At 36.3% G+C, this 20,743-nt stretch overlaps 1 protein-coding gene across 1 annotated transcript; it reads right to left on the bottom strand.

Annotated features, from left to right (window-relative positions):
- Positions 1 to 6,843: 6,843 nt before the first annotated feature.
- Positions 6,844 to 13,839, bottom strand: LOC147853552 (cellulose synthase A catalytic subunit 3 [UDP-forming]-like). The gene is made up of 13 exons (XM_087332010.1): positions 13,408 to 13,839; positions 11,893 to 12,104; positions 11,699 to 11,807; positions 11,419 to 11,608; positions 11,021 to 11,287; positions 10,582 to 10,927; positions 10,344 to 10,481; positions 10,145 to 10,270; positions 9,794 to 10,006; positions 9,421 to 9,697; positions 9,023 to 9,219; positions 8,284 to 8,634; positions 6,844 to 7,809 (listed from the first exon to the last, which is right to left on the bottom strand). Exons 1-13 carry the CDS (start codon positions 13,607 to 13,609, stop codon positions 7,225 to 7,227), a joined length of 3,213 nt encoding a protein of 1,070 aa, XP_087188136.1. The 5' UTR covers positions 13,610 to 13,839; the 3' UTR covers positions 6,844 to 7,224.
- Positions 13,840 to 20,743: the final 6,904 nt, after the last annotated feature.

Genomic DNA, 20,743 nt, shown 5'->3' with positions numbered 1-20,743 from the left:
GTAAGACTCTATACATATGTATATATATATATATATTGCTCCAATTTTGTTTGAGTTTATTATGGACTGAATGTTTTCTTTTTTATAAGGTTGCAAGACAGTCTTGTGCTTTTTTTGTTTTTTGGTGGGTCAAGTGGATAAGGTTTGGTTTTTGGAAATAATAATAATGGTCAAACTGTCTTTTGGTAGACTAGGTCAATATGCCAGCTCACTCTATAGTCTAAATAATAATAATAATAATAATAGTCAAAGAGCAATCAAAGCATTAAAATGCCCCTCCCTCCCACTTAAAATATCTTTGATCAAATAGCTTCCTACTCTCGGACAGTGTTGGGCAAAGTTTTTAACCCCTACCGGAAATTTTCCTGCTGCTTATGATCCTAACCAGAAATTAAAATTTTTAACCAGCCACTTTCCTACGAGTGATAATGTCAACCGGCACATGTTAAAAAAATAAATTACCACATACCAAAAAGAAATAGCACAAGATGAGGTAGCAACATAAATAGAGTACATACGTTCTATGAAGCAAATATGTTATCCCTCCCTTACTTGGTTTGGCCTCTACATAGATGAGGTAGCAACATTGAGATGGCGAGATTTTTTGTTGACATCATAATCTTGGTGTCTAAATCTCGTGCAAGTACACAATATCATCTCAATAACCTATATGGTATTCCTTGTGAAAAGGGGTTCACGGTAAATACTAAGACCGTGAACTTCAATGCATCCACTTTGATGTTTTAATAAGTTGTCTTCAACCTATCAAGAGGGCATGTTGAAGTGATGAGTTCTTGTCTATATCTAGGGGAGAAATTTACAAGCATAAATGGGCATTTCTCTATGACCATGCCACCATGGATCGACTAACTTTGGTTATCCTTGAGCTTCAACAGACTTCCTCCCCTACCCTTACGTATGATGCAACCACATGGGCTTTAAGACGCCCCATGTACATATGGACATAGAGAGTCCACTAATCATTATGTTGTCCTAGATAACATATAGCAAAGTATCCACCCCACATGAGATCATTTGAGTTCAAATGACAAAACTCTTCCCCCTTGATGATAGAAGCATTGTTCCATCAGTCCAAAACAGTCATTAGCATCACTAAACCCATACATACTAGTTATGACTTAGTGAGTATTGAGATTTTACCTGAAAATACTTCTCTTTGCCAAAAAGATCCTACTTTGTTGATTATACCTTTAAGCAAAAAGGATAATCTCTAAGATATCAGTCATGACATACAGCTCCAAGCATCCAAACTTGGCCTTATCTCCATATTAGCATGTTACTATCACAACTCCACAAACAAGGGTCATGTAGACTTTGCATATATGAACATCAAATAATGAACCTTAGTATTATAATGAATCATTCTTATACTTTTACAAGACATAATAACACAATATTTATTTCTAGTAATTGGCTTGGAGTTTGTGGAGCCAGCTCTCTAGAAATGGCATTTGAGATTTGGCTCATGGATTAACTAATGAACAAAAAAAATATTGAACATTAAAAATAAGTGACCTCACCCTATATGAAAATTATAGAAAATTGAAAGTAGCTCAAGAATTAACATTTCCTTACAAGGAATCTATATCACTAACCTATAAATGATTAGTAGTAGAAAAACCTATAAAATGGCACATAATCATGATTTGAGATTACATTATTAGTCGTTGTTAAAACATAAAATCTATATGCCACATAACCATAATCTGGGAAGATGGAATATGAATCAAAGAGTTGTGAGTCAATTCATGCTCTTTTCTTCTCAAATTATTAATGTTGGTTTGAGACCTAGTTCTGATCATATCTCCAGGTCTATGTTGGGCATAATTGTGATCATAGTTATGTATTTTGTAAAACCAATCACATAACCGTAATCGGTATTGTGATCAGTCATTGATCGGTCCACAGAAAGGGACACAATAATAACTTGGGTCCACTAAAAATCAAGAAACATACAAGAGTCGATTAATTAGAATCGAATTGCTTCCTATGGGAAATGGCATGATTCTTGGCTCCACATATTGCTGATCATGCATGCAATTTCTCTCTCTCTCTCTCTCTCTCTCTCTCTCTCTCTCTCTCTCTCAGGATGGAGTGGGTTCCAGACTATGTTGGGTGATATGTAGCAAATAGTTTTGGAGTACAAAGTTGTGTTCGGTATCTTTTTCTTATCTTGTGTGGATTATAAGTTGAATATATAACCTAAATGTGAATACATAAGCTAAAATAACACAGATTGAAAACATGTTTTTAAACCAAATTTCAGTCAGTTCAAGGAAAGTTCTAAAAAACATGGCAGTGAGATTGTTCAGAAATTCCAGGATAATAAGAAAGCATTTCAACATCTATATTATTACATCAATTTTATCCTCAAATTTTTATTTTACAGATACATAAGCATTATTGCCACCTCCCAACGTTGTTATACCTTCCACATCATACCAAATATGTGCATATATATAATGCTCACGATGATGGGTGGTTTCAGGTTATCGATATTGTGTGAGACAGAGATAGATATAAAAGTAAACGTAATATTAATGTCATCAAAGGGCTTCATACCAAAAGTTACATCCATTTGAAACTTACAGGAAAAGTGCATGTGGTGTCAGTGTGCTCCATTTCAAGTCGAAGGTGCAAGCAATCGAAGGCGCAAGAAAAGAGAGGGAAAAGAGGAGAAAAAGGGGGAAAAGAGGGATTTGAGAGTGGGGCAGAGGGGGGAAACATGGGAAAAACACACTAAAAAGAAAAGAGGAGAAAGAGGGGGAAAAGAGGGATTCGAGGGTGGGGGCAGAGGGGCAAAACATGGAAAAACACAGTGAAGGAGGGAAAATCATTTTTTTAACATTATTCTTTAAAAAAAATGTATAAATAGCCGGTTACAAAAATATGAACCGGCTAGATTCCGGTTTTGAGGAAATTCTAGCCGGAATCAATTCCGGCTCCCCCCCACCTTGGCCGGCAAATGTCCCAACCCAACCGGAACGTTGACACTGTTCCTAGGACTTTGCCCAACACTGCTCTCGGACATTCATTCTAGGTGGCCGTTACCCCACTTAAATAACTTTGATCATATAGCTTCCTGCTCTTGGACATTCTAGGTCTCTTTGATCAAATAGCTTCCTACTCTTGGACATTCTAGGTATCTTTGATCAAATAGCTTCCTACTCTTGGACATTCTAGGTGGCCATTACCGTAGTAGGAAGTTATGTTATTAGCACAAAGTCTAGTAAAGTTGGTACACTATTAGCACTAAGTCTTGGGTTTGACTTTAAACCCAATTGTCTTACCTCTCCAGGGCAGGAATTTGACGGGAGTCATGCCCGTCAAAAACATACACATAATAAAAATGTCCGTCAAGTGACATATAAAGTTTAAATATCCATTTTTCATGCGAAACGCCCTTACAAATTATGCATGTGAAATGACATGTTAAAATTCTATTTTAAATGTCATATATATTATATACATATACACATAGATTGACATATTCACATTCGTCGGGTTTCCCATTCGGATGCAAACGAATACGAATACGAATATGTGGTCAAGTATTCGTTTAACTAAAACAAAAAACAAAAAAACTTTGTCTTTTTTAATTTTCTAGGATAAAAAAAAGGAACTTAGACAATAAATAGGGATAATAAAAGAGGGACTTGGGGATTTGTCATTACTAAATTTTTATAATAAATGTATAACTTATAAATTATAAGTATTTATTTTATTTTTAATAAATAAAATAAAAGCTCATTAATTTCTTACTTTTTATTCCCTCAAAATTTATGGATATTTTTATTTTGACATTAAAAATAGTACTTCAAACTAATCATATATTCAAAGTTTATACTAATCATATTTGTATAGTAAATATAAAAATATTCGTTTTTTAAAAATTGATTAATTAAAATAAGTTTCATAAACTCTCTTGACACTATAATTTATTAATGAATAATTGTTCTTTTTTTGGTAAAATAAATTTATTTAAATAAATAAATAAATATTTTATATCTATTTTGCAAAACGAATGGGTTTTTAATATTCGTAGGGCCATTTCATATTCTCGAATATAGAGAATATTGCGCATGGAGAATATCACGAATATCACGCATGTGTCAATCTATGCATATACATATGTCACTTATTATAGATATGAAGTGTGTATTATAATTTATAATATATTAATACTATATAATAAAAATTCCAAATAATTATATGTTTTTTATAACACGCTTAAAATAATATCATTATCATGTAATAATGGTATATATTCTCAAATATTTATTCTTAATTTCTTTACTAGTAATATTAGTTGAAATTTTAAACAAAAACCTTTCTTAAATACATACTTTAAGAGTGTATAATTCTAGGTTTGATTTTAATGTTTTAAGTTTTAAGTTAAAACTAAAAAATTTTACTTACATAAAATTTTGAGTTAAAACTAAATTTTTACTAACCTTTTTTTCATACTTATTAGTAAAAACATTAACATAATATTAGTCTTATGTATTTCATTATCTTCGTGAGGTAGTTATGTTTATTTGTGCACTTTCTATAGTAATGAAATGTATAACAATGAAGCATCATATAGAACTTTCATAATTCATTATTAAAATTGGTAAAGCATAATATAAAACATTCATTATTGAAATTTGTATGTCAAATGACATGTTAGTTTTTGCACTCTTGTGTCATATGACATACATCTTAAAAACATGCCCGTCAAAAAACTTTTATACTAACCTGTCAAATTCTGGCCCTGTTACCTCTCTATTACTCCATACATATCTCTTAATATATCTTTGCCACTATGGAATATAGGGGTTCAAAATTTACAAGATGCCACTACTATGGAATGTAGGGGTTGAACCCATGGCCACCTTCTCTCTCTCTCTCTCTCTCTCTCTCTCTCTCTCTCTCTCTCTCTTATTTATCATAATTAGCTTACCCTAATGGTAACTTGTTATACTACCGTTGGAAACCCAATTTCTCACCTCTTGGTCTCCATTGGGCAACCTTACCAACTGAGCTAGAGCTACATCCATCTGGGCATCTCTCTCTCGCTCCATGGCCCCACCAGATTTAGTGCCCACTTTCTTACCTTCATATTCATTCTAAAGCTCTAGAGAGAGTGCGTGATGAAGATCATCACTAGGTTGGTTAACCTCATTGAAATCTTTATCCCCAATTGCTATAGGAATGTAATAATAATGCATGAGGAAGATAAAAAGGTTGGTTAATTAGAACTCAAATCTTATCCCCAAATTGCTATATGTACGTATGTATAGAGATGTGGATCAATAAAGTGTAAACGTAAAGTAGAAAACAAAGCCTTTCTATTGTTGAACTAGACTAATGACGCACGATAAATAAAAAATATGATGCCAGTACGGAATGTAGGGGTTGAACCGATGATCACCTAGTCCCCATTGGGCAACCTTACCAAATGAGCTCTCTCTCTTTATCTATCTTCCTCCATACCTTCAAATGTCATAGTTCATGTCCATGCGTTGAGAAAATAGGTGGGCATGGACATGAAACTATGGAATCAATGTTGTCAATGGTGATGGGAGGTGAGGCTAATGTTATTTAATGTTATGGTGGTCCAAATTTGCTTATATCCGAGTGGAACAAGTTTGGGGTGACACTATAGTGGGTCTTGTTATTCATTCAGTTATGGTCCAAATGACAGAGTTGGAGATTATATTTCCAGTTTCTTATGTTATTATTGGAAGTTACAACCTAATTTGGGATATGCGTAATGCTTTCATGTATAATTGTAGGCATGGAGTTAAACCATAAATATTAGGTACTTTTGGAAGGTATTCTAATTATGTTGCACTTTTATACTTCAATTCAAAGTTTAATCGCAAAAATGTGCTCTGTTCCACAAGAAAGAAGAGTGCCTTTGCACTATTCATTGTAGTCATAAACGTCATTGCCCGTCTCCATCCACCAAATCAAAATAACCTGCTAACACTATCAGCCACAGATGAATCCATGCTTAGGAGCTTTTGGCCTCTTCCATCTCCATCTTCATCCATGTTGTTCATTGAGGTCATCTGGTTGAAGAATCTTTGCCCAGTTTCCTATAATTGTTGGATTATTGTCGATTATTCAATTGCCACAACTAGGCTGCAAGGTGAATGAAGTAATATTAATAAAGGAAAGAAGATTGGAATTAGGGTTTTGGGCGTCAAAACATGGATTATTTTTGGGGACTTTGTTACCCCCATCTAATAAACAATGAATTCTAATATACGTACCTTTCTCAGCGTTCCCCACAATCCAATGGTCCAATTTATAAATAAAGTAACTGAATCCTTCACGATTTGGTTGCTCTCCATTCAACATCTTTATACCCACTTGCTTTGTCATCAATTAACTTTTAGCACTAGGGACAACCATGCACAAGCCAAACCCCCCTTGTGTCCCACCCAATCTCAACACTTTTCCACCTTTTTGTTGAGAAATCAACATCTACTTCATATATTAATGCATATGATAATATACTAGACATGTAAAGGCTAAAAGACCTATCCACTTCTCTTTTCAGTAGTCAATCAATTCCTTTTTGCATTAATCAAAAGCACTTGCCCACTTTTCATTATTAAATTATTTCAGCACTAGTGCCATCGTATTATTATGATGATTACATTGATCTGTTCATTATGCTAACCTACATCCATTCCACTCTATTTAAGAATAGTAAAATTCTTTTGACATTGCGTTTGAGAAGAGTTGTTAACAAAACTTTTACAACTAGGAGATTTTACTTTTGAAGAACCATTGTGTATTGGAGTACACAGTTCTGATGGATGGAAATAAATAAAAAATGATCTAAACCTCCACTTTTTTAAAAGTTTTGAGTTTATTTTATCAAATGGAAATTACAACCATAAACTATAAGATAAAACACTCAAATCCCCTTCCTTTTATACAAACCATTCAAATAGAAGGAATGTGGTACTCAACAAAGCTGAATGTAGTAAAGATGACTAGTAGTCAGCTAGCTATTTCTAGCTGGGAGGCTTTTTAGTTACGGGCATATATATATATGTATATATAATAAGCCACTGTTGAGATACTAGCCAAAAATAAAAGAATATTGCCAGATTGTGCAAACATACATACAACAAGACGCGGGTTGCCGCCACATTTGGAGGATGAAGATTTTGATAGAGATTAATAAGAAAAACTTCTGAGCTAGCAATTTATGCCACATTGCTTCAGGTTTGGACCGGTTACTCTGATCAAGAAAGGATCAATCTTGACCCATAACAAGGAGAAAATGGAAGCCAATAGAACTGACCACACAATAACAATGGTGGGTGTCCTGTTCTGCCTCCCCATGAGACCTTTGAGGAAAGGATATAAATGCACAATCACCCAAAACGCAAAGAAAAGCTTCCCGAACAAAGGGCCCCATGAAGAGTAACCATTAGTGATTGCATCAGATATCCCGGCAACAACACCCACGATATTTATAACTAATAACGTGGTTGGAGGAATGAGCAAAGATGTCCATTTGAACATATAGAGCTCAGCAAATTGATCTTGTTCATCTGATCCTTTTGCCGTGACGGTAAAGTTGGTGTCAATACCAGCTAAGACCTTCAAGAAACCTTGGATTACAGCAAAAAGATGGGCTGAAACACCACCAATCACCCAAAACTGTTCATTTCTCCACCATTCCTCTATTCCTACCCCGCTCCACCTCATCTCAAGTATACCAGTTGCAATGATAGACATGAAAAGCCCAATGAAGAAAAGACTGGCAAAGTTGCTTATCTGCATTCAAGATTTCCAATGGCATAAAGGTTTTTTACATTTGTTAACAGTCACTTGCCTTTTTTAAAAACCTTTCTTAAATTTATGTATATTGATTCAAAAAGGCCTTACTAAACCTCCAAAGAAAAAAAGCTCTTAATTTGCATTACCTAATTTACACTACAGGCCAAGAATATTTACATCTTATGGCTGATTATTTCCCTTCGACAAATAATTTCATCACAATGTTTGAAAATAATGAAGAATTTCATGACACCGTTAACTTGTTGGGTGTTTACCAGAATCCCCCCACATTCAAAAAACCTACTACCGCAAAGTATTCTAGTTACTTTTCAAAATATTGGGGTTATTCTGGTAAATATCCAAAAAGTTAGGGATTGCTCACATGGTTTGCCATTCAGTACCTTTTAGATAAAAATATTTCCAAAAGTGAAATGTTTTAAGAAAAAGGTTAAGATAAGAAGGTATTTTTACCGAAGGAATGATGAATTTCCCTGTCAACAGACAGATTGCAGGCAAAGTACAATACACCAAGAGAGGGATGGAGGTGAGAGGATACACAATGCTGTTCACATATGCAAACCTCTCCAGGAACTTCAACCGTCCACCAAATCCATACCAAAGAGGGCAATGTCGGCTCAGAAAAATCTCTACTGAACCTAAAGCCCATCGAAGGACTTGGTTGAGACGATCAGAAAGATTGATGGGTGCCGACCCCTTAAAAGCAGGTCGACGAGGCATACAATATACCGACCTCCACCCACGCGCATGCATCTTAAATCCAGTGAGAATATCCTCTGTAACCGAACCGTAAATCCATCCAATCTGCCAAATTTAGCATCAATACATGTGTATTAAGGCTTTGTGAATTATTATAGTCTAATCTATGTATTACGAGCTAAAAAACACATTAACAATCTGAAGAAATTTCAGGCCACCAGGTTATTTTTGTTCTATATCGCCTTTATGGTTGTTATGCCCAATTCTGACATGTAAACATTCTTTCTGGCTAGTTTCACCTTGATGCTTTTCAGGTTTTCCACTAGCAATATCATGCATTGCTTAAAAGAAAACAAGAAATCCTGTTTATTTTCTTGACATAAAATGGTGTGATGTTGAGGTTTACAACCCTAATATTCTCACAATGTGAGATGGTGAGTTGAGCTTTACCAGTTGCATCAATTAAGAAAGAGAGATTTTTTTGCTTATTTACCTCTTGGCCCCAATCAGTTTTATCTTCGTAACCACAACTGATAACATGAATGGCTTCCTTGAGGAGCCCTGCGGGACTGGAGGAAGGTGGAACCCCTCCCTCCTCCAACAGAGTAGATGCAAGAAAGACTGGAGATTGTCCAAATCTTTTCTCAAAGTTCTTCTTTGACATCGAAAGTGACTTCTCATCATCATAGCCTGAAAATGTAATGAAAAGAAAATGAGAGAGTACAAGAAACAAGACGTAGAATCGCCCTATTATGTTGGAATCAACACAAAAGATACCTCTTAGGTGTGACAGGGTGATGGCATATATAGAAAGACATGGCTAACAAAAAATTAACATCACTGATAACACCTTATATTGTTAAAACATAGCCATGTCGTTAAAACTTTTACCTTCCAATCCCTCCTCAATATCCTCCAAGTTAAACATGGGTACACTAGAATCTGATCTTGCAGGAGGCGGCTTTTTCTTGTCAAGCTGTTTTGCCTTTTTGGACTTTGCTTTATCAGGGCGAGATCCACCACACCATCCAAGTAAGCAATCACATTCTGTCGACTTCTTTTTTGGTTGAACAGGGGGCTCATATCCATACAAAGCTTGTCTTCTGAACACACAACCAGTACCGACATACATAGGCCCTTGGATCCCATCTAAGCCTTTCATGTTGATCTGAAAAAGGATTAAAAGTTTGACAAACAGCATAGCCTTCAACCAAAACAAATACTCATTTCGAAACATAAAACCAATGACATTTAACAGACTCACATCAAAAAACACAGTGTTGCGATTCGCATATCGATCATTAGCATCAATGCCATCAAATCTCTGCGGGAACTGAACGTAACAGACTTTGCGACCAACTGTGGGATCCATCATGAAACACATGGCTTCCCTCAGAGCCTTACTATTGTTGATATAATGATCACAATCCAAGTTGAGGAAGTATGGAGCGTTGGTAAGAACTGCAGACACTCTTACCTGTAGTAAAATCAATTAACATACTTGAATAATCCATATAAATTTTATCTACTTCAATGATCTTTATCGAGTTTATTTCTCACATGGTAGTTATACTATACAATGAAAGACATGCTAATTACTGAAGGACATTCATACCAAGGCATTCATGGCACCAGCCTTTTTGTGATGACTAAATCCAGGTCTTTTTTCTCGAGAGACATATACAAGACGAGGAAGCTCATTGCCCTCTGTATCAAGACCCCCGCTATGACCTAAGAATACCTGTATGCATTCAAATGTCATATAAGATGTTGAATACTAAATATCATTGGCAAGTATTTGTGAGAATATTCACCTGTATCATTCCAGGATGATCTCTTGTATTGTTCCCCGGCCATGGAGTTCCATCTTGCATTATCCATCCTTCATCAGGTACCTTCTGAGCTTTCGCAACCAAAGCATTTACCCGCACTTTGAACTCTTCGTACTCTCTCTGAGATAGTTGTTATCTCAAAATCAATCAAACAACATAGAAAAGACAACATAAAGAAAAAATAGAATATAGAAGCAAAGCAACAACAAAAATATATTACTTTCATGGCTCTTCTCTCCTTCACAAACGAAGTTTGAAGCTTGTCCTTCAAGTAATCGATTTTCTGGGCAAAGTAGACTTCTGGAGCCCTTGGCTCGATGTTAAAATTCTTGCAAAAGGGAACCCACTTTCGAGCAAATTCTGATGTCTCAGCAAGAACATCAAATGTAAGCATGGCAGCACCATCATCTGATAAATAGCACGAAACCTTGTCTACAGGATACTCAACAGCAAGAATGGAGAGGATGGTGTTGGCAGTAACCAGAGGAGGCTCTTTCATTGGATCCACTGTACTCACAAATACATCTATTGCAGACAGTTGGGATGGCTCTCCCTCTCTCTCATATCTGTTGACATAGTGAATTATTAGAATGTCCCCCAGACAAAGAATAAACACAAGGTGCAACCTAAATAGCACAGAAAATTCATATATTTCTAACCTCAAAGAAAGCCTGTCCAAGTACGTTTCTCTATTGATTGGAAACCACTTAGGAAACTGATCCAATATCCATGAGAAGGCAAACCAGATCTCACAAATGATAGAGGTAAGCCACAATCCATAAGCACTCGGTACTGGATTCAAAATACGGTATCTGAAAAAGAATCCCAGTATAACAAGCCGAAGAACAATAACCATCCTGTATGGATTTATCTTGCTCGAAGCAATGTTCACTTTCCGAGAAAGTGGTTGTCTTGCCTCATCCATCCTGGTCAAGAAAAATATTCATAACAATGTGTTTGAGAAGAGCTTACATTTTGTTTCCTAAAACAATTGCCCCTCCAAATTTTTTGTAGCCAAAAAAAGAATAAACAAGACCGTAAATCAGAAGTGATATACATTGGTAAATCAGCCCCATCCATTCCATTTTCATCGATACTGCCACCTTTGCTTACAGTACTGGCAGCCACACCCTCAGTTGTAGTCATTTGCAACTTCTCCTGCCTTGATTTCCAGCCATCAACTCTCTCTTTCCAAGCAACGCTGCCATAGCCATAGGTACTTGAAAGATCACTAGATTTGCTAATACCTGCAAACACATAAATGTCGAATAAACATTCAGGTCAGAGAGAAGTTTAAAAAACGGTACACTATCAATAAGAACTTTGCTTCTCATAACCTGGTGTTCCAGGATCTGAGTAAGGAAATGGGTAAATTCTCTTGCTTCCATTGACACTATTGGGTCCAATACTGTTGTCTGGAGAGATAGGTTGTGAATCAATGCGTGCCTACAGTTTTGAAGAAAAATAGAGAATCAGTATTGCCAAATACATAGCTTAGTAGATATAAGACAAGGAAAACATAGATTCACACCTGAGGACCACTTGTGAACAAAGGCGTCTGTGGTTCAATAGTTTGCACTGTTCTAGGCATGTCATGATCATCTCCTCGACCATAGCTCAAATGTCCATGGAGCATAGCCTCAGCAATCTGTTGTTTTTCATGGTTATCATAGGCCATGTCATAATCATTGTGCATATTATCGACATCATCCTCTTCTTCATCCCCTGGAACTCGAGGACTACCTGTTGAAATAAAGCAAAAATACTTGATTTGTCAAACATTGCCATGATTCATCTTTTGGAAAGATGGTAAGGCATTGAATCCTGATCTCGAAAGCTTAAATGGGACTAAATATACTATACAATTTATTCTTATTTCAAAGATAGAAAAGGGACTACACATCACAAAGTTGAAAGGGGTCTATACAACAGAACTTAGAATTCATCAAATCCTGCAAACTAAGATGAAAACGTAACTTTACATCAGAATCCACTGGACCTTGATCTCAAAGTTAAACATGTACTATAGACATGAATCCCTTAAATATTGGTGTCATAAATAAAAAGTGAATTATATTGAGAATCCATTGAATCCTAGTCTTGAATTTCAAACTTCTTTACTCGCGGTCTTGATTAGTAAACGTTATTGAAATAATATCTCAAAATAGATCATTCATCTGTCTCAGAACTAAAACAGATTCTATACACATCAGAATCCATCAAATCTTGATCTTAAACCTAGATGGATATGGAGTGTACATCAGAATCCTATATTCCTAAAAAATGGGTGAATGTGGATCTCAAAATGGAAGAAAAGTCACTAGATTTGTAAACAGATGTCAAGGATCCAGATTCCAAAAAGTCTTTAAAGATATACAACCTGAGCTGAAGGGGTTCAAGGATCCGAATTCATGTGAATCTTGATTCAGAGCTAAAAAATACATCGGTCAGAACCCACTGAAACCTGAAATCTAATAGGGGTTATGAATTGAATCCTCATCTCAAATTCAAATATGCATTGATTCTTGATCTCATTATTAATCAAGTCCTAGTAAATCGGAATCTATTTAAATCTGAGAGTTTAGCTGTGAAAGGAAATAAATCTCAATATAGGCAAACCACTTTATTCACAGGAATCGTATACATCAGAATCCACAGAATCCAGATCTTAATATATCTACTGGGAGGCATGGAATCTTGATCTGAGGGTACAAATCAAAATCCATTGAAATCTGATTTCAAGGCTAAAAATGGAGCTGTATAACGAACTCTGCAGGATCCTGATCTGAGACTATACATTAGAATCCATTGAACTCCGATCCCACTGAATCTTTATCTTAGATCTAAAACAGGGGATTATACTTATAAATCAATTAAAACGTAGTCCTAACACTAAAACAGGGCGTATACATCCAAGATTGAATCTTGATCCCAATGCTGAAACTAGGGGGGGGAAACTATACAGTCGAAATCCAAGAATATTGATTTCAAAATGCAAGAAAAACGAGGGAAGAAGAAGGAATGAGAGAGAGAGAGAGAAACTAACCTATGTGACGCATGTATCTGTTCTTGCAATGGGGGCAAGCTTGGTTACCATCTTTTCTTTCATATTCGTAGCAGGGTCGACAAACAGGAAAACCACAGTGGAGACAAGCAACAAATGGCTCTTTGGAGCCTGATGCAGAAAAACCCACATCATCACCACAAATCTGACATGTCCTTCTTGACGAGACAGGAAAAGACGCCATTTTTCATTCACACTTCGGGGGGTGCAGAATTTGATTATACAAGATCAAATATTTTTGGGGTTTCTTCTAAGAAAGAGAGTGGTTTGGGGGAAGGATGTAATGCTAAGCAGCGGGTTGCGATAGCTTCATTGTATGGAGGTTAGGGTTAGGGTTAGGGTTAGGGTTTCTTGTGCAGAGCTCTGGGTGAGAAACAGAGCTCTGAGAGGTGAGAATGGAGAGAGAGAGAGAGAGGGAGGGAGGGAGAGCAAAGAAGGAATGAATGGTGAAGAGAGAGAGAGAGGGGGGGGGGGAATTGTAGAGAGAGGATGTGGTTCTAGAGAGATGATGTGGGCATGCAGAGAGTAGGATGAATGGTGCGCTCTGGATGTGAGCTGTAAAGGGCGAGAGAGGGCGCTGCTGACGCCAGCGCCATGGGGGGTTAGAGAGAGGATGTCGCCTCTAGAGAGAGGATGCCGACGGGATGGGCCCATGACGTGGCCGCATGGGATTGGCTGAGTGCGACGTGAAATCCGTTTTCTAGGGTGCTGGTCCATTTTCTCACCGACACGCATTTCCGTCTCTTTCCTTTTCTTTATTTTTCCTTTTTTCTTTTATATAGATTTTTTCTTTTTTCTTTTTTCTTTTCTTTTTTTAATTATGCTGCTTACATACATACATATTTCTTTTTATGTATTTGTTTTGACACCCTTTTATCTTCTTCTTCTTTTTCGATCATTTCTTCTCCTTTTTCTTTTCCTTTTACCTTATGTAATGTATAGATAGTTATTTTATTGTTCAAGATGGAAAATGAGATGGGTGGATTTGGTACAATGGACCTTTCCACATGTAACCCCAAAAGACCCTCTACTACTACTCTACACACACACACACACACACACTTCCTTATCATCTCATCACAATTGACAACTCACTTGTCGAAGAAAAAGTAAAGCATCACTTTCACTCACACACACACACACACACTCTCTCTCTCTCTCTCTCTCTCTCTCTCTCTCTCTCTCGTGTTGTTGGCTCGGTGGTTTGTTTGCACCATAAGCATCATTCACAACTTATAAGTTTTTGGAAGAACCCAAGCTCACTCCTCGTAATACCCTGGACAATGTACTATATAGATCGTATTCACCCCCCCCCCCCCCCCAATAAATGCTAGTAATCTCTCCCCCCGCCCACCCTTCTCTCTCTCTCCCTCTCCCTCTGAAAACACACGATTATATTATTAAATGTGTGTGAAAAACACTACAATGGTACCACAAATGAGTGTGGTCACCATTACAAGAGGAGTGAGACATGTCGGATCATCAATAGGCAAGACGAACACTCCATCGAGGAAAGAATTTTTACTTGCTCCAGTATAGAAAATAACCACATTAGTACTCCCAATCCACCAAATGTGCAACGTTTGTTTTCAATGGCAATGATCCATGCAATAAATGTATATCTTGTAATTCGTCCCAAATAAATATAACTTTGTCTTCTTTCTTTTAATTGTAATTAGCTTGCCCTAGTGGTAAGTTGTTTACACTACTAGCATTACATTTTGGGTTTGAAACCCAATTTTCTCACCTCTTTATTACTTCATAAATATCTCTTATGTCACTAGATGCCACTGTGGAATGTAGGGGTTCAACCCAATTATCTTTCTCTTACTTTTGTATGTCCTTCAAGCCAAATATTTGAATCACACATACATGAAATTGCACAAAATGGACCCAATCCAAATCATATTTAGTGCATGTTAGACTTTTTTTAAGTCAAGATTCACCGTGGTATTAATGAAAATATGCCCAAAGGCTACAAAGTATCCATACAATATATTACAACCCTCATAGTCAATGTTAAACTTCTTCAAAATGAAGTTATGTTGAGCAATACCGACTATATACTCATCCCACATCCCTCTTACACATGCATCGTTCCAAACAAACCTCGAAAACTCGATGCCACAACAATAGATCATTTCCTAAGAAAAGTCAATACACATGTCAATAATGTTGGATTCCGCATTCTATGTGGGGACATGCACACATGTCATCCTCAATTTCTCAACTAGTATTGAACCTTAGCAAGTGAGCTCGAATGGATCATTGGATGGTCATCTTCCAACATAGAATTAACATTGACATCGTATTACAAATATTAAGCATCACATGTACATTGATTTGACACTTTGTGGACTTTACAAACACAATGAGGATATTTCTCCTTCATTAGCCCTTGATAATTATCGAGATCTCAAATGATAGTTCCTAACTATTGTTCAACTTGTTGAGTTAACATCTCAAGACATACTAAGAAATGTCAAACATTCTTATAATCATTCTCAATCCAACATTATATGAATTTTACAAGCACATTAACAAAAACTTCACAACAAGGTAAAATACACAATTATTCCCTTAAATGTCATGTTAAGAATCAAGCTCAACCTAGCCTTATGTGTGAACACACCCTTTGAGAATTTATGAGCACTCAAAGGTCAAAAGTCACACCACTACTCTCTACACATTAACTATGTGATAACACATAACTAATGATTTGCTTACTCCCGATGACTAATGAGTCTCCACATTCCCCAAGAGAGAGTTGTTGTTGTAGTGAGTTAATGAAGAGAGATGGTGACCTTATATAAAGCACCCTCCTCCTACTTCATAGTGTGTCGGTTCTCCTCCCTTGTAATGCTACATTTTTGTATATCATATTCCTTGTTAATATACATATTCTTCTTGAGTATTCTATTTTCCCTTCTATCTAATCTAACTTGTGTTTCTCTCCTCTCGTCTCTCTTACACACATACACACACATCTCTTCCGTTGCACAGAATCATATCTAATTCTTGACATGTCCATTCAATGACATTTTCTTAAAGGTCATGTATGCTAATTATATTCTTTAACAATGCATTGTTGCATTGTATTATGTTCAATATTTGTTCCAACAATCTCTTGAATAGGAAAAAAACAATCATAGGTGCCCAATCTCATTTGTTGGTGCAATAGTAGTTTGGATCTACAAAGCAATTGTTGGTTATAACTTATATTCAACTCCTTGAATTTGCTTCTGTAATTCAATTCTACTATCATAATTGCAAGATATGTATATAGAACAAAGTGAGGGATTTAGTGGCACCACTTATCATGGAAAATGTATTTGGATAAGGGGGCAATTGAGCCATATGTTAGGTAAAAAGATAAAATCAAAAGTTTTTTTTATCATTATAGATCTAGATATCATCAAAATAACATGAAGAGAGAATAACATTAAGTTTTAGAGATAAAGAAGGTGCCTCGATATGATGACCTAGACTTAAACAATAACAAATAACAAAACTATCTACCCCATGACCCAGGGGGAGGGGACAAGACTAATTTTCCTAAATACCCCTTACACCTTCCAACACACAAATATACATGCACATGCATATTGAAAACCTTATAACAAACTATAAACATTCATCCACGCTTACACATATGATCCTGCAAATACATATATGTACACACTTATCTACTTGGTTACAAACATATACATGTATATAACATAATCCACACACACGCATATGCACACACATACATGAAAGTTCTACACAGGCACAAGAATACTAAAAAGATGAAATTCAACTCTTTCAAAGAAAACCAAGTGTGGAAATCCACATCTTTGAGAACTCCAACACCAACACATGAAGGCAACCATCCTCTCTAGTTTAGGTCCCAATAGTCTATAACATTTGACAACCAAAGTGACATTACTATTGTAAAGAATGTGGTGTTCCACAAATGGACTAGTCATATTGAGATCCACACCACTTCATATGAGAATGAAGGCGAAGTTGGAGTATTGTCCTTGGCTAGACGATAATACAAATATTTTTATGAAGGTTCAAGGAATCAAGAATATCAACAAGTTATTATATAGAATCTAAATGCAATAAAACCAAAAGGTGGAGAACAATCCCCATCATTTTGGGAAACGATGTCTACTAACTTTGTTTATGGACACTGTGTTGTTACAAATATTGGTGGTATAGGTTACATTGCATGCTGAGTTGCAGTTTGCAAGGAGTAGACGATAAAATCCTTGGATATATGGTGTACAAATATGTGTAGTTCTTGTATATACACATCAAATCGGCTATGAGGAGATGTATGTGGTAGGGAAAGACATTGATGGTCATCCTAAATATGGGAAATTTAAGAGAAAACAAGGGAAGAGAACATTATGGTATCAACACTTAAAAGAGAAATGAAGAGAATGTCAAAAGAAGATTTCAATGTTGTGGCATTTCTCAAAGCTTGTGCTCAGAGGAAGGATCTTTGTGAAGGTTCTAGAATACATGCATATATTGTGAGAAAAGGGTTGCTTGAAAAAAGCTTGTATCTAGCAACCACTTTGATAAGCATGTATGCTAAATGTGGTGCTCTTTTGAAAGCACAAAAACGGCTTGGAAAGTTGCCAATCTAAAATGTTATATCCTGGAATGGCTTCCAGATGGACAAGTGATAACTATAGGTGTAGAGCGATTCTGATGTCCAAAAGTATTATTTCAGCCATCTCTCATCGGCATGGAGGCTGCAAATATCCATGAAACTACATACAACTCTACCATGAAGTGTGATGTGGATATCCGGAAAGACCTCTATGGTAATGTTGTGCTCAGTGGAGGATCCACTATGTTTCCTGGCATTTCTGCTAGGATGAGCAAGGAGATAATGAGACTTGCACCTAGTTGTATGAAAATCAAAGTAGTGGCACCACTTGAAAGGAAATATAGTGCATGGATTGGAGGCTCTATTTTTGCATTGCTCAACATATTTCAATAGATGTGGATAGCAAAATCAGAATATGAGGAGTTTGGGCCCTTAATTGTTCATCGAATGTGTTTTTAGGTCCTCCTCTCCTCATGAATGGATGGATGGATTTATGGTTGGCATTAGCTTTGTTTTGTTGTTTTGACCGGATCAACCATCATGTTTGAAGCCATGGAATTGAGTTTGTACACGAGCGTTCCTTTTCGTTAATTTCAGGTTATGCACAAGAAGGCCGACTTTATGAAGCTTTAAAATGCTTCGAAACAGGGTATACTCAACAAGGGCATGACCATGGAGCATTAAATTGTTTCAAACAAATAGAAAATGAGGGTCTTTCAAATATATTCAATATCAAATTCGGAGATGAAACTTCATAGAGAAGGATATTGTGTTTTGTAACGCTTTAGTTGATATGTATGCTAAATGTGGAAGCTTGACAAAGCCCAAAAAGCACTCGAAGACCATTCTAATCGCAATGTCATCACATGGTCTGCAATCATTTTTGGGTATGCTTGAGAAAGCTTCATCTTCGAGATGTGGTATTCTTGAGAAGGCAAGAAAAGTACCGGAAGAGCTTCATCTTTGAGATGTGATTGCTTGGTCAGCCCTTATTGCTGGCCATGCTCAACAAGGACAAGGACATGAAGCCTTGAAGTGTCTCAAACACATGGAAAGTGAGGGCTTATCTCTTGACAGGATAATTTATTATGTGTGTTGAGTGCATGTGCTCACTTTGGGCTCATTTATCAAACTCAACTTTTGCATTTATAATGATTTTATAATACCATGGCGTATCTTTTATTAAAAGTAAATAAATAAATAGGTGGAGAACAAATGATGCAGAATTTTAAGCAACTAATTGATACAAGAATTCAAGAGTGGATGATGTGGAAGTTTGCAAACTTGTTGATGCAAGAGTTTGCTATATACAAGATGGAATAGAATAAAAAAGAATTAATTGACACAAATGAAGAGCTCAAGGAGGAGTGTTGGTATGGATAAACGTAAACCGCCATCCTAAATACGATCAATAGACAAATCTAATAGATGAGCTAACCATTAGGGTTAACACTCTAATACATTGTAGGAACCTAAATAGTGTTCTAAGGTTATATTTTCACTTCAAAACACAAAGTTGTATACATATATACTTGCATAGGAGCACATAAGCTTGAGCATCCATTATATTATTCCCATGGTTGCGATTGCACTTCAATGCTATATTGATGTAACATGATCTCTCTCTTCTTCATAGTTTCTATGTGTGGCATCTACAAAATCTTTAGGGACATTGTAGGGTATTGATTGTTTAAAAGCTACAATCAATTATGGTCTTTAGTTTGGCAATGAATAGGAATTCATATCTACTCATCTAAGTAATGCATGCTTACCATTTCGGAGTGTAATTGGTCAGGACTCATATCCTAATATAAATAGGATATATCATCATGCCATCATTATAGTGTTATATATACATGGTTTTTTTTTTAATATAGGAAGATATACCTTAGTATATTACTTGAAAAGTCTACATAAGAAAAATACAAGGAGACATTTCATCTCACTTCGTCCTCGCCGCCGGCTTCACCCGGATGAACCGCTTTCAGGCACGACTTACGAGCAGAGAGTTTCTACACCATCCTCTAGGGCCCATATCCGCTCGCGAGGACCGACCTGGAAAATCAGTACAAGTTCTTCAAAGATATTTTAGCAAGGGACAAACTAAGATACAAAGCTAGTACATTTGATGATACAAATGATGTCATATATGAACAAGTAGAACAATACTTACTATCCACTATCCAACATAAACAAAGGTATGGCATAATTCCACTTTGGACCAACAATTGTCTCTGAAAATAATTGGAGTCCTTGCCATTGGTTCTTAAAGGCCACTTGCCGTTGCCACAAAACATCATTTGAACCCTGCAGATTATCATATTGGCCATGAAGTGTGTGAACAAACAACATCCAGAATTCAATAAGCATAGTGTTGAGCTGTATATGGGCATTGTTAAAAACAGAATCACATCTCGCTTTCCATATTATCCAAAGAGCCAATGACGTAATTGTACGCCAAATGACGAGATTTTTAATTCTGAACCGTGAAATAGAAGAAGGAAACGAGGTGAGAGAGAGGTGTCCATAAGAAAAATGAAAAACATGAGAAGCATGCATACTTTCATACCTCATAACCTCTCCATGAAGGACACCCCACAATACTGCACCCCAAGAGAATATTGATCGAGAGTAGTGTTGTCTCAACAATAAAAACAACTTACTCCAAAATTTCTTGATCTTGGGACATAACCAAAACACATGCAAAATCGA

This window comes from Azolla caroliniana, unplaced genomic scaffold (assembly GCF_043228905.1).
Source record: "Azolla caroliniana isolate FFs.n. ecotype wild unplaced genomic scaffold, voAzoCaro1.0.p SCAF_16, whole genome shotgun sequence".
NCBI classification, from domain to species: Eukaryota; Viridiplantae; Streptophyta; class Polypodiopsida; order Salviniales; family Salviniaceae; genus Azolla; species Azolla caroliniana.
Note: the sequence above shows the minus strand (reverse complement) of the source record. Positions and strands in the feature narration are given on the sequence as shown.